Genomic DNA, 14949 nt, shown 5'->3' on the forward strand with positions numbered 1-14949 from the left:
TAAGTTTACCTTTATAATTATATTTAAATGTTTAATCCAAAAACATTTTCGACATAATTTTAAATCCTTAACCGTAAATAACTTAAATACTCGATGGCTGCATAGAAATAGTCGATATTACCAATTATGCTTTGGGAAATATCGATGTTATTTATAAAACATCGCTTGTTGTTCCATCACCACTGCATCAGCTGCTGGAAAAAATACCAAAAGTGTTTGGCCGTCGCGCATTTTCAATCGCAAATTAAGCGCAGCTAATTCCGATTACCGACGATGTTTCCGCATTAAAAATTAAATCATCCTGATTTCAACGACTTACCAAATTATAAAAGTAAAGCATTCACGCTGTTTACACTTCTTCGTGGCACCTGCGATTTGCGTAGCTGTTTATTCGTGCATTTCGATTCGTTCACACGCACACATACACCCAGACGCAAACGGCCGTGCAGCGAATGCGTGTGTGTGTGTGGAATTGTGCAAAAACGTGTAACGATCGGAGGGGTCGGTGGGGGAGGGGCTGTGCGCTGTTGAAAGCGGAATATTCATTGTTTTCCCGTGTGTGCACTATAAATTAATATTTACGTGTCTGCGTCATGAGGGGACCACTAACCGCCCGCCATCAAAATCAGCAGCCAAGCAGACAGCTGCTCATTTGGCGAGTGTAAACAAAGCAGCTAGCACACACACACACACGCATACAATCGTTTACTCTGCGACGCCGACTGCGCTGCCCCCAGCTCGCATATCCAATTTCACATCTTTAAGCCAGAAATCTCCATATCCACCGCATAAACCACTTCCATCTGCCGCAACATCTTTTGTCTGGCCAACCTGTTCGCTTCCAGACAGGAAGTTTGCCAATTTTCTCAAGTTGCGCCAAGTGCAGCGACTGCGACGTCCGCGTCGAAGTCGAAGGCGAAGCTCCTCTGCTAGCGTCGCAGCAGCTGCGCAGCTGTTTAATATTCGGTGAGTATTTCCAAAAACAAAGGAAAACCCTTTCCAAGCGAACACCCGGGGGAAATGTTGTACAAATGTCCAACAAAATAACAGTGAATGGAATAGCCACTTCGTGGAATTCGGGGTGCGATAGCTGTAGTACGGTGGAACCCCCGTATGCCCATCCTAACTAAACTGAGTTCGAGTCTCGAACTGCAATGGCTTGCCCTACAATCTAGGAAACTCCGATAATCCTTAAAGAATATATTGTCTGCAATAGTTCTGCTCATAAACAGGACCTCTAAGATGTATCCATTCAACTTGATAGGCAAACAGAATATTAAATAAATAAATAAAACCGAAAGGTGCACCTAACTTGGTTTCGTTCGAATCGCGGAAGTTCGACTGTATATATTTTTAGATACACAATGCACGCGTTTGCACCTGGGTTATTTCTGTACCTTAAAGTCACCATTTTCGATTATATGCACATATGTACATACATGTATGCTGAACGACAGATGCCGCGTTACGGACGTTCGACTGTATCTAAATTGCACAGCTGATGGACTTGCAACCTGCTCTCAACTGGGCGTTGTTGTCTCGTTGGACATCTCTGTGTGGCTCTCGCATCCGCTAAATTCCAGTTTCCGCCCGAATAATAGGCCAAACTGTCGCCGCAAAGTGTAATTTCTATTATTCGCTCGTTAACAATAGACATTAGCAGGCAGGCTATCATTTTTTTCCATCCCAAGGGGAATCCCATGGGGCATGCATATCGGTTACATTCTGTGGCTGCATCTGCTCACCTTTTATCGCTGTCTATTAATAAACTCCACTTCAGCACGCGCCAGAGTTCAAGCCGCATTTCCTGAGATCCCGAACCTATCACTTCTTCCTATGTACAAATTCATAGGGTGACGCAATACGTTTACGTGGATTTCCAACGTGACGTCATATGGGGACACATTTACACAAATCCACTTTGGCCCCTTGAAAACAGCCATAGATGCAACAAGCAATGTCGGACTTATAGATATGAATAAATGGTTTCTCTAGAAACCAGCATAGTTCCGATGAACTGACGAGCTTGAGCACTTGGAATTAATAATATGTAATGCTTAATATGAAATTTTTAATGAAATAAATGTAAAACCCTTTAATAAGATGTTTTATACAAAACTTACCTATGTAAATAGAGCTAAACATCAGGAATAGTCAAGACTATTACCGACTCCACGAACCTTCTATTAACCCATTGAAAACTTTGCTGTCTAGATATTATATAGCGTCAGAAAGCTATGAACCTTATTGCTTCACCTCTTGTTAATGAAAAGATACGGAATTACTTATGAAGTCCATATATGTTGCGCACTTTCTCTGTTCCCTGACCATTTAATCGCTTAATTCAAGTTATACATGCCTACATACATACGCGATTACGCGACTAACCCAGTACCCTTGACCACAATTCATTCACCGATCACTATGTGTTTGAGATTGCCTTCAACTTATTGTGTTTCGTTTTGTGTGCCTTCAGGAAATGACCTCCACGTCGGTGGTGGATGGCGGGCTCAGTAGTGAGACGGCCTGGCTGGAGGATCTGCTGCGGGAGGTGCAGCTGGAGCAGTTCTTGGACAGGATACGGGATGACCTGCAGGTGACCCGGCTGGCTCATTTTGATTACGTGTTACCTGACGATCTAGAGCGATGTGGTCTGGGGAAACCGGCCATTCGGCGGCTGATGGAGGCAGTGCGGAAAAAGAAGGCCCACCAGTGGCGCAAGAACATCCTGTCCAAGCTGATCGGCGGCGGCAAGCAGCCCTCGTCCAAGAAACAGTCCTCCTCCGCCCGGGAATCCAGTCAGGGCAATGGCACCCAGCTAACCTGCCTTATCCACGAAAAGGACATCACCATGGGCCTGAAGCTGGGTGACGGATCCTTCGGTGTGGTGCGTCGTGGTGAATGGAGTGCTTCGCCGGCGGGCAAGGTCATCCCAGTGGCCGTCAAGGTGCTGAAGTCGGATAACCTCACCCAACCGGGCATTATCGACGACTTCTTCCGCGAGGTTCAGGCTATGCACGCCCTGGATCATGCGAATCTAGTGCGGCTCTACGGCGTGGTTTTATCCCAGCCAATGATGATGATTACAGAGCTGGCGGAGCGAGGGTCGCTGCTGGATACGCTGCGAAAACAGTGCCGGCATACCTCGCTGACCGTCATCTGGAACTGGTCGGTGCAGATTGTGACTGGCATGGCCTATCTGGAACAGAAGCGCTTTCTGCATCGCGATCTGGCCTGCAGGAATGTCCTCCTGGCAGCTGGAAATAAGATCAAGATCGGAGATTTTGGCCTGATGCGTGCCTTGCCGCAAGAAGATGATTGCTATGTGATGTCTGAGCACAAGAAGGTGCCTTTTCCCTGGTGCGCTCCTGAATCGCTGCGCTTCCGCCAATTCTCGCACGCCTCTGACACCTGGATGTTCGGCGTGACGCTGTGGGAGATGTTTAGCTTTGGCGAAGATCCCTGGGTGGGACTCAATGGCTCGCAGATCCTGCGCAAAATCGATCGCGAAGGCGAACGACTACATCAGCCGGACGCCTGTCCACCGGACGTTTATGCTATGATGCTGCAATGCTGGGATAAAACGCCAGCAGAGCGACCCACATTTGCTGCTCTCAAGTATGTTTCCTTTTAATCATTTCTTATTTATATTCGTATAATTTCCATCCTTGCCTTGCAGAGAATATCTGGCCAGTATGTCGCCTCCTGTGATGCGTGCCTCCCGAAGTCACCACGAGTCCAAGGGACTGCAGATCGAGCCTGGCGACACAATCGCCATTATCGATGGACGGCACGAACTGAAGTTGATAAAGGGCCAGAACCAGCGAACATTCGACATAGGAATTTTTCCCCGGAACCTGCTGGAGCAGCGGAAAGTGGGTGCTGCCGGAGATGTGCTAATGCGAACCAGCGTTGGCAATGGTTCGACATCATCGCCATTCGGCTTCTGTTGGGGTGGAGCAGCTGCCATGGCCAACGGAGAGGATCGGCAGCGAAAGTGTGCCTCGTTGACAAACCAGCCCCACGCCAAGGAACGCAAGTCCACGTCCAGCAAGCAGTTCGCCTACAACAAGCTGGTCAATGAGGCCGCGGCGGGCCTTCATCGACGAAATGCAGTGAAGCATAAGGGAGCAGTGGTGGGTCCGCAGCGTCCCCCACCGCCGCAGTTTCAACAGGAGGGCATACTCATCGACATCTCGCCCGACATGCGACCCATAGCCGAAGGTGGAGCAGACGGACCTAAGGGAGCAGGCGATAGTTCTTCTCTGCAGGCGGACAGCTCCTTTTGCATACTAGACGCTCCCATAGATGTGCCCACTTATGCCGGCTCCAGTGGATCGGGGGATCTTAATGTTTCCCCCACGTACTACAATGAGCAGCCACAGTTTGACTTTGATCCGGCCAATGTGACAGCTTCACCAGGGCGCCTGCAACCGCCGCCTTACCAGATGCCACCCACTTACTCGAATACAATGGAGTTCGTCCAAAAACGAGACCTTCAACAACAGCAGCTAGCGACGCCAGTAAGGGAGCGAGATCCCTTCGACACCACAAACGTTGAAACGGCTGTGGCACTCTACTCGAATTTCAACCATTCTCTGGAGGCAGCTACTCCACCAGCACCCATTTATAATAGTCCTTCGGTCAGGAAGAGCCTTTTCGGTGGCTCCAACTCGAATAAAGAGAACATACCTGCCCTGGAATCAGCGGCTATGCAGCTAAATCTCAGTAATCTGGCTTTGGAGCGACACGACATCACGACCATCAGCAGCCAGCCTGTGGAGCCAGTTCCTGCTCCTCCTGCTGACGGAGTGCTGCTGGACAAGTCCTTCATCGCCGAACTGGAGAAGGACATGTACAGCAACGGGCAAAACAGAGCGCAGGAGGAATACCAGCGCAATTCTACGCAGATGTATGCCAGCAAGGACATAGTGTATAAGCAGAATCTCACGCCCTTAAAGAACGGAGTAACTCCCGGTTCAGTCCACTCGAATCATTCCAGTCCCTCTTCAACCGCGTCGCCCAAGCAGAACAATGTGGAGGCAGCAGCGGCTGCGGCAGCTACCACCCAAAGTGTGGTGAATCGTATTTGGTATGAGCAAGTGGCATCCACGCAGTCCGAGTACTATGCCCAGCCGCCGCCGGAGCAGGCAGAGGAGCAGATCTACCAAAATCATCACCAGCAGCAGCAGCAGGAGTTGAACCATTCGTTTGTGGCTATATCCAATCGAGTGGTGGCACCCAAAAACAATGCGTACTCCTCCACCGCCTCCCTGTACGATGCAGTGGCGGCCAGCACGGCGGGCTCCACATACTACGGCCAAGTGCCGAATGGCAGTGGTGCTGTTCTGTACGATGAAGTGACTCAGGATGACTACCTGCGGCCAACTCGACCTGCTCCTCTGGCGCCACCTCCCCTCTCTGCACAGCAGATCCAACGAAGGATGGAGAAGATGCGGCTGCAGCAACAGCAGCAGCTGGACGGAGCCCATCAGCTTTACGCGCCAGTGCCCTCCGACTACGGACGCGAACAGGAGAAACTCCAGCAGCTTATGCAGGAACTGGGCAACTCCGCGGTGGAGCAGGATGTGCGCAATGCATTGCGCGCGGCCAGCGGTGATGTGGGTCTAGCCACGCGCCACTACAAGATCGACCAACTGGCGAGGTTAGGGGTGGCTGCACGGCCACAGTGTGAGCAGGCGTTGCAGCAGACCAACTGGAGCTTGGAGGTGGCAGCTGAACTTCTGCTAAATGCCGGCTAGACTCACAAATTACAACCATGTATTACCGCCTCGAATATAATTGCTTTAGTTCAACGTGCTGAATATTCGTCTAACTTAGCTAACGATGTCTCGAATCTTTATCAAAATACTCCTAGGTGAATGCACGAATGCAAACACATTGTCAACGACTGTACAATTTGTTCTATTTAATGTAAGCGATCGTATAAAATTATTTTATAATTGTTATTCGATGTCCGCATATTCTGAGATGCCCCGAAATTTTATTCACAATCGAAATTGCAACTTTCGAATGAAGACCTTGGTTCGGCCGGTTTCGGTCAAGAATGTCAACGCATGCAACAATTAATTTGTTTTGAAATCAAATAAATTATATGTAATTGTTACAAAACATGATACTCTCTTTAATTTGGCGGCAACTGGGTTGGCTAAAAAAAATACGGCAGAATTATACTTCACTTCAATTCAAGTATTCTTCATGGGCGTAGGAAAAATTTTATAGGAAAGGTATCTTAGTTAAATGTCTTGTTAATTGGATTCTACCATTAACTACGATTTCTTAAATAATGATAGCACCCAACATTTTACCGTCAAGATACAAGTAAGCCATAAAACAGCAATATATGTTAATAGAATAATTATTTATTTTCAACAGGGGACATTATTTAAAATAGATCATTCAAAAGTGTGTAACACGTATATTTTCTCTGCCTGTAAATACATTATTGTAAATGCTCTGCGTTTTTTATTGATATTCAGGTGGTTAGTTCGAAACAACTTGTAATCGTTACTCTACGAGATAGAAGACACATTCATCAAACACAATTCATTTCGTTTCCGATCCGATGATCACTTATTATCTCACTTTGCATGGGGACAATCTCCCACTATCTTCGATGGCACAGAACGAATCTGAGTGCGGTTTATATAGAACGAAACTAATCCAAAACGATCGTGTCGCAAATGCAAATGTTGAAAATAGAATAAATCATCCTAAGATCCGTATGTACGAGTACTTAATAATATTAAATTAAAGTAGTTTATGTTATTACATAACAGCATACGCCTGGTCAATTGGAATACAAATACAAATTGGTATCATAAATATATATCCATATCCATATCATATCATTCAGGGGCTCTTCCCAAATCTAGCTCAAAACGTGAAAAGTGTGTGGAACCCAAAAGCGGCTGCGTCAGATGTTGGCATTTTGGTTTGGTCTTCCATTGCGGAATGCGGAATGTCTGAGAGCGAAGTGTGGGCGGAGGATCCTGGCTGCAGGACACCGATCTACATGTGCCGGGTGTTGCCGAAGTTGATGCCGGACTGGGTGGCACCCTTGTTCGATCCGTACTGCAGGGAGATGACGTTGGCGCCGGCGCGCAGCTGCTCGTCGCTGAAGTTCCTCACGTTCTTGTCGGCCTCCTTGGGGCCAATCGATGGCTTGTTGAAGTTGGAGGCCTATTAAACAGCGAAACACATATATTAGTATTATTAATCGATGGAATTACTCCAGAGTAATCGGCTCACCTTGCGACCCAGCGACTGCAGGCAGATAACCACCGAGTTCAGATTCTGGCGCTCCCACAGATCAACGCTCTGGAAGGTCTCCTGGGTGGGGACACCGAAGTTCTTGGCGCACGCAAGGAAGGCCGAGATGTTCTCCATGCACTTGAAGGCCATTTTGCTCTCGTTGATCTTCTTGATGGAGCCGGGCTGCAGGGCGTTGGCCAGTTTGCACAAGATAACGCCATCCTTGAGCACCTCGAAGAAGTTGTCGGTGTCGCCGGATGTGTTGATGGGCTCCTCGGTGACAGCCTTGATCCACTCGAGGCTCTCCTGGGCCAGCTCCTCGCTGTACTTGGAGTTAATCTGCAAAGTAGGGAAACAGTTGATGGTTTAGAAAATGGTACTGAGTGGTAAAAGGAGAAGGTGCCCATTTCACCTTGGACTGGTACATTTTCGGCTAATCCCTGTCTGGCTGCTGCACTTGGTAGACTGAATGCCCAATCGGGTGTTAAATCAAGTACAGGCCACTATTTTACTTGTGGGCTATTTCCCCTCGCTTATCGCATGAAATATCGCTGATAGCAGACTTATCATTAATTGGTTATAAAAGTGCTGCTCACTCCGCCTCTCCCTTGTCTCGCACTCGTGACAATTTGGCGGTTATATTTCAAGCTCCGATAAGGATAAGATTGCAGCTCTCATTTCTCCCACCGGCACTCCCCATTTTCGCATATTCCATTACTCGGTTTGCTCAACTTATAAAAGTCAGTCACGTTCACATGTTCTCAGGTAGAATAGTAAGTATCCATATTTGCCAATGCCGATAGCTTCGGTTGGCAGCTTAAAGCCCGCTTTAAAGCTGAACGTCTTGACCATATATGGTCGTAAGTTTACCGGCCGCTTGGGCGTCCTTCGCACCGATTTTGGCCACAGACAAAAAGCCACTTGTTGAGCATCTGGCCCCCACTTCTAATGCCATTTCCACTCCATGGCAAAACCACAAAAGCCGGAGTCCCAAAACAAACCGCAAAATCGTTGCGTGTTGGGTTACCATTTGCCAGCTTGCCAATAAAAATCCCAATCAAAATGTTAGCAAACTACGGGTCATATCACAGCGACTCACTTAACACGTATTTATTAGATTTATTTGATTGAATTGGAACGCTGTCGCTAACAGATTTTAGATTAGCTGTCATTACACAGAAAGTTCAAGTACTAAAAACAGTGATAGTAGAGTTATCAAAAGCACACAATGTGAATTAAATATTATACAAAGTTGAATTCTGGTTTTTTGGTTTTATCTTTCGAACTAAGTATATTATTCCGCCATCAAACAATATTCAGTACAATATGAATGAAATATGTATATGTATATGATAAGATTGGGTATGTCTATAGATAAAGTTTGATTGAATAGCGTTCAAATCTATACATTTTTTATTGGTGGAACAAAAATGTTGTTAGTTCTGTTTTGTTTTTCCTTAAAGGGGGCCTATTAATTTACCCTGCATTGTATTACTATTTAGTATTTGGTTGATTTTTTGTTCTGACTGGCAAGTCTATTAAAACGAATGATCTCAGAGCAAACAAATGAACGATTGTCGCCAATTGAGTTGTATTCCACTCCTTATCGCTCGAGATGGGGAAATGCAAGCCCACAAATTGGTGGGAAATGGGGGAGAAGTTGGCGATGCAGTAAAATAAAAGTGAAATACAGTCCTGACGCTCTTCCCCATGTTTTTGTGTACTTAATGGAGGTGAATGCACCTTGCACACATATTACCCCACACCATCTAAGTTCAACACTCCCTTTTCGAGCAACAGAAGTCCGGAGCTATGGAAGATTAAAAATTTACGACTTTTTCGTTGTTCGAGCCCAATAACAGCTACCGATCTTTCAGTGAGATATGCAGAATATGGTAATCGCCTGGAAATGGCTTTATCTTCCAAGCTTGCTGGCCGAAAATGGAAAAAATTAAAATTATCAATAATTGCAATCGACCGTTGGCCAAATTGCTTTGTCCGAGTTTTTCAGTTAACGGTCAAGCACTTAACAGCAGAGGTCAGTTCATTAGAGCCCAAAAAGAGCGATGAACGGAACCCCAATAACAGCACCATTCATCATCGAAAGCGTGAGACAATTAATAAAAGCAATTTCTGATTGACATTCTGGAATCTGGCCGCAGCCAGAAGTTGATGATCATAACTTAGAGCCCCTGATGGTGGCAGATAAATTGACACCCTCGGGCCAGATGAATAAATTTTGATTAGGAATATGAATCGGAATATGCTTATGGGATTCTGCGGCCAGTTTATGCATACTATTCATACATAATAATCGTAGAAGCAAATCCGTTAAGAGCCTAATGAATTCCGATCGTTTCTTACACGTTTTTTGGGTTCTCAAACCCCAAATCCGCAAACAAATTTGACAGTTGGTGGTCCCCGACGGACGAACAATGTTCGGAACTAAATGAAAAATGGTGAGGAATAGCCAAGTTTTTTGCCGATTCTTCCAAAGATTCGACTTCTGCTCCCCTCGCTTACTAAAATACATATTTTTAGCGCTGTTTTAATGAGTCAGCAGCCAGCCAGCGAGCTCATTTGTGTTTTTTGTTCGGTTTGGCGCTATGAGGTCGCCTCGAAACTCAACGACGATCGAATGCCGGGCCATAAGTACAGCCAGTAATGGAGTACACCCCATATGTACATACAGATATATAAATATTTCTCTAAAACATATGTACAGCTGGTTAGAACGTACTGCCTTATCGGGAGTGCGGAATTCCAGACGAAAGCCGCCGCTTGATAGAAACTCAAAACGTATGAAACACAATAATTTGAAGCGGAACTGTAAATTGGTCATCGTCTGCCGTTAGAAATTATGATTTCCTTATGATTCCCTAGTGGACATTATAAATCGTTTTTCTTTTTTTTGGCTCACTGGGTCACTTGATTAGTTAGCCACGTTTACGGGCCATTACAAAACGGCGTGACAATGAAAAGCTCAGTAGACTCAAGAACCTAATTAATTTCCCAGCCCATGATCTCGTACAATGTATTCCATGGGGTTGGGTCTCTCGTTCAAGTGCGTTCTGGGTGGATGGCATTCCACACGCAATGCGCATTAGTGGCCGAGACATGCCAAGCCAAGCCTGGCTGGCTTTTAGTGAAATTAAAATTAAAATTACTCGCAAACTGGCTGAGCAAGCTGCCCGCATACAATTCCTGGCTTTCCAAACGAAAAAACCTAAAAACTGGGGGCCAGCAGAAACGCAAACTCCGAAAAATGTCCAGTTTCTTGGGAGAGGGCCTGCCCACGCCAACTCAATTCAATTCACACCTACGCCACTTGAAAAGTGAAAATGTTTTGGTACAACATAACATTATTATTTATGTATGTTCATCATGATTCAGTCTTCACAATTGGGTGAGAGTTCCGAGAATTCACTTCGCTGCAAATTTTAGACTCAAAGTTTTGTGGAAGTTTCCGAAACTGCGGAAGGGAGTTACTTATGTCACTTATAATATTAAGCGTAGTCACGAAATGAAATACTTCAAATAATTGAGGTTGAAGTCTTTACAAGATAAGGAATAACTTTTAAGGATCGTATGGATCATCTTTTATGGATTTTATGGATTTTATGGATTTCTAAGCGGTAGCTTCCACTTTGATTGGTGAGCTTCGGAAAGTATCTCTAGAATTCTAAAAACGTTTTTAGCTTCGAAAAAAGAGTAAATCCCTGTTGCAAGTTTGACGGAAGTTTCCGCCCATCCAGCCGAGTTTCTGTATAAATTTAGCCCAAAAACCGGCGAGGAGCCCCAGACTGATGATCATTGCATAATAATCCATTGTAGGATCACTAAAAAAGAGACAGGGCACGTTTTGCTTGGCTGATGGCTTTCTGAAGCCGCCGATGATGTCATGGCATCGTTATGGCTTGGATTTGAACTTTGGCAATATTTCAGCGAAGATAGATGTAGATGGTGATGAGTAGTTAAATGTGTTTGCTTCGGAAGGGATCGCTGGCAGTTGACGCATCGCCAGGCAAGCATTACGTAATCGAGTCTTCGAAAAATCAATCCACGAAATGTCCATTTCTGTTGATTATTCACAATGCCACCGCCGAATTCGCTTTCTTTCGCGATGCGAGTGCGTCATGATCCATGACAATTGCTGACCGATATCTTTCGGGTGGATAAATAAATGGGAAAACGACAAAAATGCCACAACGATAACATAAACAAAATCCGCAAAAATTTAACGAGGTCAATTATATGATTTCTGAGTCTGGTTTACAACCAGCTTCGAGTTCAGTTGACTGAGTTGTATAGGCCCCAATCGAGTGCCATTTTTGGGAGGGATTTGGACGGGGTGCAGAACTTCATTCCATTTCCATTTGTCGAGGTGTTTTCGCTGCTTGGAGTAGTTTCACCGGAAATCCAAAACAACATTTGATGTACGATAAAGCCGCTGGCGACCTCCTCCCGCAACTATTTATGGCTTATCTAGAAACGACTGACGGCCAACAAGTGTTTTATTTTTTGGGGCAGAGGTTCGGCAATGCGAGGGCTACCGCGGGTTTACCCATCTAGGAGTAGCACTACGGAGTAGCACGGAGTTCATGTGGGCCAAGTGTTCCATTTACGTGTCGCCCGCCCTGATAGAGATATCTATACGGATATGTACATAGATACAGGGAGGTGCGTGCTGCGGATGTACAAATGTACACGGTGTCTTTCATATATGCAGCGCTAATTGAGTGTGGATTCTTGACTCCGAAAAAGGCCAGGTGATTAGTACGTGGCCCATGTTCCAATGGCTGAGATACAGCTACGAACGTGGAGGGAGTTCGACAAGAAAATAATTACAGTCCGGCTTTCTTACAGTCCAGTCTTTTTGTTAGTATTACGCTAAAAATTGAGAATGGTAAAGTAATATGTTCAATTGTTTATGCTATCATACACATGTAGTTACAAATTAGTAAACATACTTTGAGTAACTCGAAACCTTTCGGCTTCATTCGTAGAACTTTCCCGACAGCTGGTGGTGTGAGTTTGAGGGAAAATGGTTCCGTAATTAGGGTGCTACGATCCCAGGAAAGGGTTGAAACTAAAGGGGCTACGAATGCCTTGTCCGAAACTTGAGATCCATGCCAATTTGTCGGTGACTGGTCGTAAAAGTCGGAAAAGCACACACGCAAGCACAGACTGTAGAGAACCCATGAGGCAAACAAAAATATTGCTTTCATACCTCTTTACCTCACTTTTGTCTTGCTGTTTGCTTACGCCACATAGTCGGTTTTAAGTGCTCATGTGGTGGAAAAGGTGCTGCTATCGCCTCTTCCTCCTGTCACCTCCAAAACTCGAAAGCCCGAACCCCCAGAAGATATGAGTGATGCGCAGCGACCGACCGGCAGAAGTGCTCAAAACTAACAACGCCTTCGAGTTGAATGGATTGCGCAGGGATCGAGGAGCACGGCGGCGGGACAGCTGGAGGGATGACATCATCGCCTTCAGCTCCTGGGGAGCCATTTGATCGCGGCCTGGAGTCGCGCCAGCAGCTGCGCTCTCAGGCATCGCGGAAACTGAAATGGCCATCGCCTCTATTTCTCATTCTATGGTTTGCAATACCCTATCCCAAGGTTCTTCCTATCCCCAGTTCCAGCGAGCTACAGTTCGGGCTGGAATATTAGTATTTTCCAATGTGTTGGGGCCTAAAATGGCATGGCCTAAATAAACGCTACAGAGTACTACAAATATTTCCTAAAATCACCAATAAAACAACTTAATTTCGCTTTCAGATAAGATGTTTTACCGGATACTACAATTTTAACCACAACTGTGATTTAAAGATGCGGCAGTGCAGATAATTCCGATAAACAAGGCCTCTTGCTAAATGGCTGACTCGAGAGAATGAAATTCGGGTAAAAAGCCTCCAGATAAGCAAAGCAAACCAAAACAAAATATTTAATTTTGCCTTCGCCAACAAGACATTGATGGTAAAGTGCCCCTCAAGGGTATACAAAACTTCGGCTATCGTAATCTCGGTTATTTTTTCGTTTTTTGTTTGGGCAATGCTGTAATGTTGTAGTTGTCTTGCTGCGGATTTTGCTGGACTGCACTTAATCCCCTGTGCCGGCGACATACATATGTATACAATTTCACTCTGGGTGACCAGGGGCGGCTTGAATTGCGTAACCCCGACTTGACGACCAGGGCTAAATGGCCGAAGGGTGCCCCCACCAAAGACCGATGCATTTGTATGAGTGCATTTAAGGCAAAGTGCTGCTAATGGACGGAACTAATGTTGTCAATTTACACTGGGGAAGCTACCACACTGCAATAGTTGCGTTGAGATCATCCAAATGGGTCTGCCTGCCACAGTCGATACTCTACAGTTGGTAGCCACGATTGCCAGATCCAAATTCTTTCAAAATACTGTATTGAAGCCCTTTCAAATAAATCTTTTTGTATTACTTCATACTTAAAATAGGAGCCTTATTCATTTATAGAGTCTGACTAACTATATCGACCACAAATAGTTTGATTTATGGATGACCAACTGTTTGCCTCAGCTTCGATTTGAATCACCCGCACTGACAATGCCTCAAATTCACCTAAATCATCTTCAAGCTTTCAAATTACGCATGCATCACACATGTGTGTCTGTACATATGTATACCTCTATATACACATATGCACATAGATACTTGTTCGACTTATCAACGAAATGAGGTCATTCCTTGTTAGACGCTGGCAAATTCAAGACCATTTTTGGCTAATTTTTGGCATTTGGCGCGCGGAGATAAAATCTTGGCATCGCAGCGCCAAATAAAGTCAATGCAGCTTCCAAACTCACGCGCACGCACACCCATGCAAAAGTGGATTTTTTGGGCAATTTGTTTAATGTGTTGTTGTTGTTTGTTTGGCGCTTTTTAGTTTTTGGGTGGGGAGTTCACTTCGCATGTGGTTGTTGCTATTTTGTACTTACTTTGCGCTGGGCCTCGGCGGCAAAACCAGACTTCGCTGCACGGTTGGACGCCATAGTGATTCGGTGAAGAAACGGGTTTGCAGGGAGCTAAAATGTAGGTTGGTCTTGGGCTGAATTGCACCACTGTCCGTCCACTGGAATGTGTTATTCGCGGAATAAATCGGAGGGAGCGCAAGGGTTAAGGCCAGGTTGGTTGGGCTACGTCCGTTCGCAACGAGAGCTTACTACGTTATGAAAAACGTCCGAGGCAGGGAGACCGAGGAAACCTTTCAAACCGAGGCGACAGCTCAGTGCTGGAAAGCGCACTAGTTTTTGTACCTAGGTTGGGTACATCGGCTATAAGTTTCCTAAGAAATTAAATCACTGACATATATTGTTGGTTCGGCAACCTATTCTACGAAGTGTATATTCCAGCATAATTCAACAGGTTCTGTAAACATTAAATAAATAAAACCTGCAAGTGGAACCGTAGGTACCTACATAGCTTAGAGTTCACAACACTGGAAAGAGAGCATAAAAGCTCCAAGCTGCGCTCTCGCTCTCTTGTTTTTGTCGCTTATCAGCGTCAGCTGATTTGTTGTGATGGCATTGGTGATGTCATACCGCTTTTTTAACGGGTTGTTCTTAAAACAATAAACCGTGGAACTATCGAGCACTGGAAAAAAGTGTACTCTACTATTACTTCAAAATTTCTGGTGCATTTC

General features: G+C 45.4%; 2 protein-coding genes across 3 annotated transcripts; one reads left to right on the top strand and one right to left on the bottom strand.

The window, feature by feature from the left end:
• The first annotated feature begins 180 nt into the window (after positions 1-180).
• LOC6543634 lies at positions 181-6132 on the top strand. Its single transcript, XM_001971802.3, has 3 exons — positions 181-966; positions 2477-3618; positions 3680-6132. Exons 2-3 carry the CDS (start codon positions 2480-2482, stop codon positions 5760-5762), a joined length of 3222 nt encoding a protein of 1073 aa, XP_001971838.1. The 5' UTR covers positions 181-966; positions 2477-2479; the 3' UTR covers positions 5763-6132.
• A 634-nt stretch (positions 6133-6766) lies between these two features.
• On the bottom strand, positions 6767-14513 carry LOC6543635 (myophilin). Of its 2 annotated transcripts, none has more exons than XM_001971803.3 (3): positions 14246-14513; positions 7273-7614; positions 6767-7203 (listed from the first exon to the last, which is right to left on the bottom strand). In XM_001971803.3, exons 1-3 carry the CDS (start codon positions 14297-14299, stop codon positions 7033-7035), a joined length of 567 nt encoding a protein of 188 aa, XP_001971839.1. In that variant the 5' UTR covers positions 14300-14513; the 3' UTR covers positions 6767-7032. The 2 variants fall into 2 exon arrangements, with proteins under 2 accessions (XP_001971839.1, XP_015013327.1); XM_015157841.2 differs by lacking the exon at positions 14246-14513 and adding an exon at positions 7688-7761.
• Positions 14514-14949: the final 436 nt, after the last annotated feature.

This window comes from Drosophila erecta, unplaced genomic scaffold (assembly GCF_003286155.1).
Source record: "Drosophila erecta strain 14021-0224.00,06,07 unplaced genomic scaffold, DereRS2 tig00000021-arrow-pilon, whole genome shotgun sequence".
Classification (NCBI taxonomy): Eukaryota; Metazoa; Arthropoda; class Insecta; order Diptera; family Drosophilidae; genus Drosophila; species Drosophila erecta.

Coding starts and splice junctions, on each gene's coding strand:
- LOC6543634 (XM_001971802.3), top strand. CDS start 2,480: ATGACCTCCACGTCGGTGGTGGATGGCGGGCTCAGTAGTGAGACGGCC. Junction 3,619..3,679: donor CCCACATTTGCTGCTCTCAA/GTATGTTTCCTT, acceptor CTTGCCTTGCAG/AGAATATCTGGCCAGTATGT.
- LOC6543635 (XM_001971803.3), bottom strand. CDS start 14,299: ATGGCGTCCAACCGTGCAGCGAAGTCTGGTTTTGCCGCCGAGGCCCAG. Junction 7,615..14,245: donor CCGCCGAGGCCCAGCGCAAA/GTAAGTACAAAA, acceptor CCTACTTTGCAG/ATTAACTCCAAGTACAGCGA. Junction 7,204..7,272: donor TGCAGTCGCTGGGTCGCAAG/GTGAGCCGATTA, acceptor GCTGTTTAATAG/GCCTCCAACTTCAACAAGCC.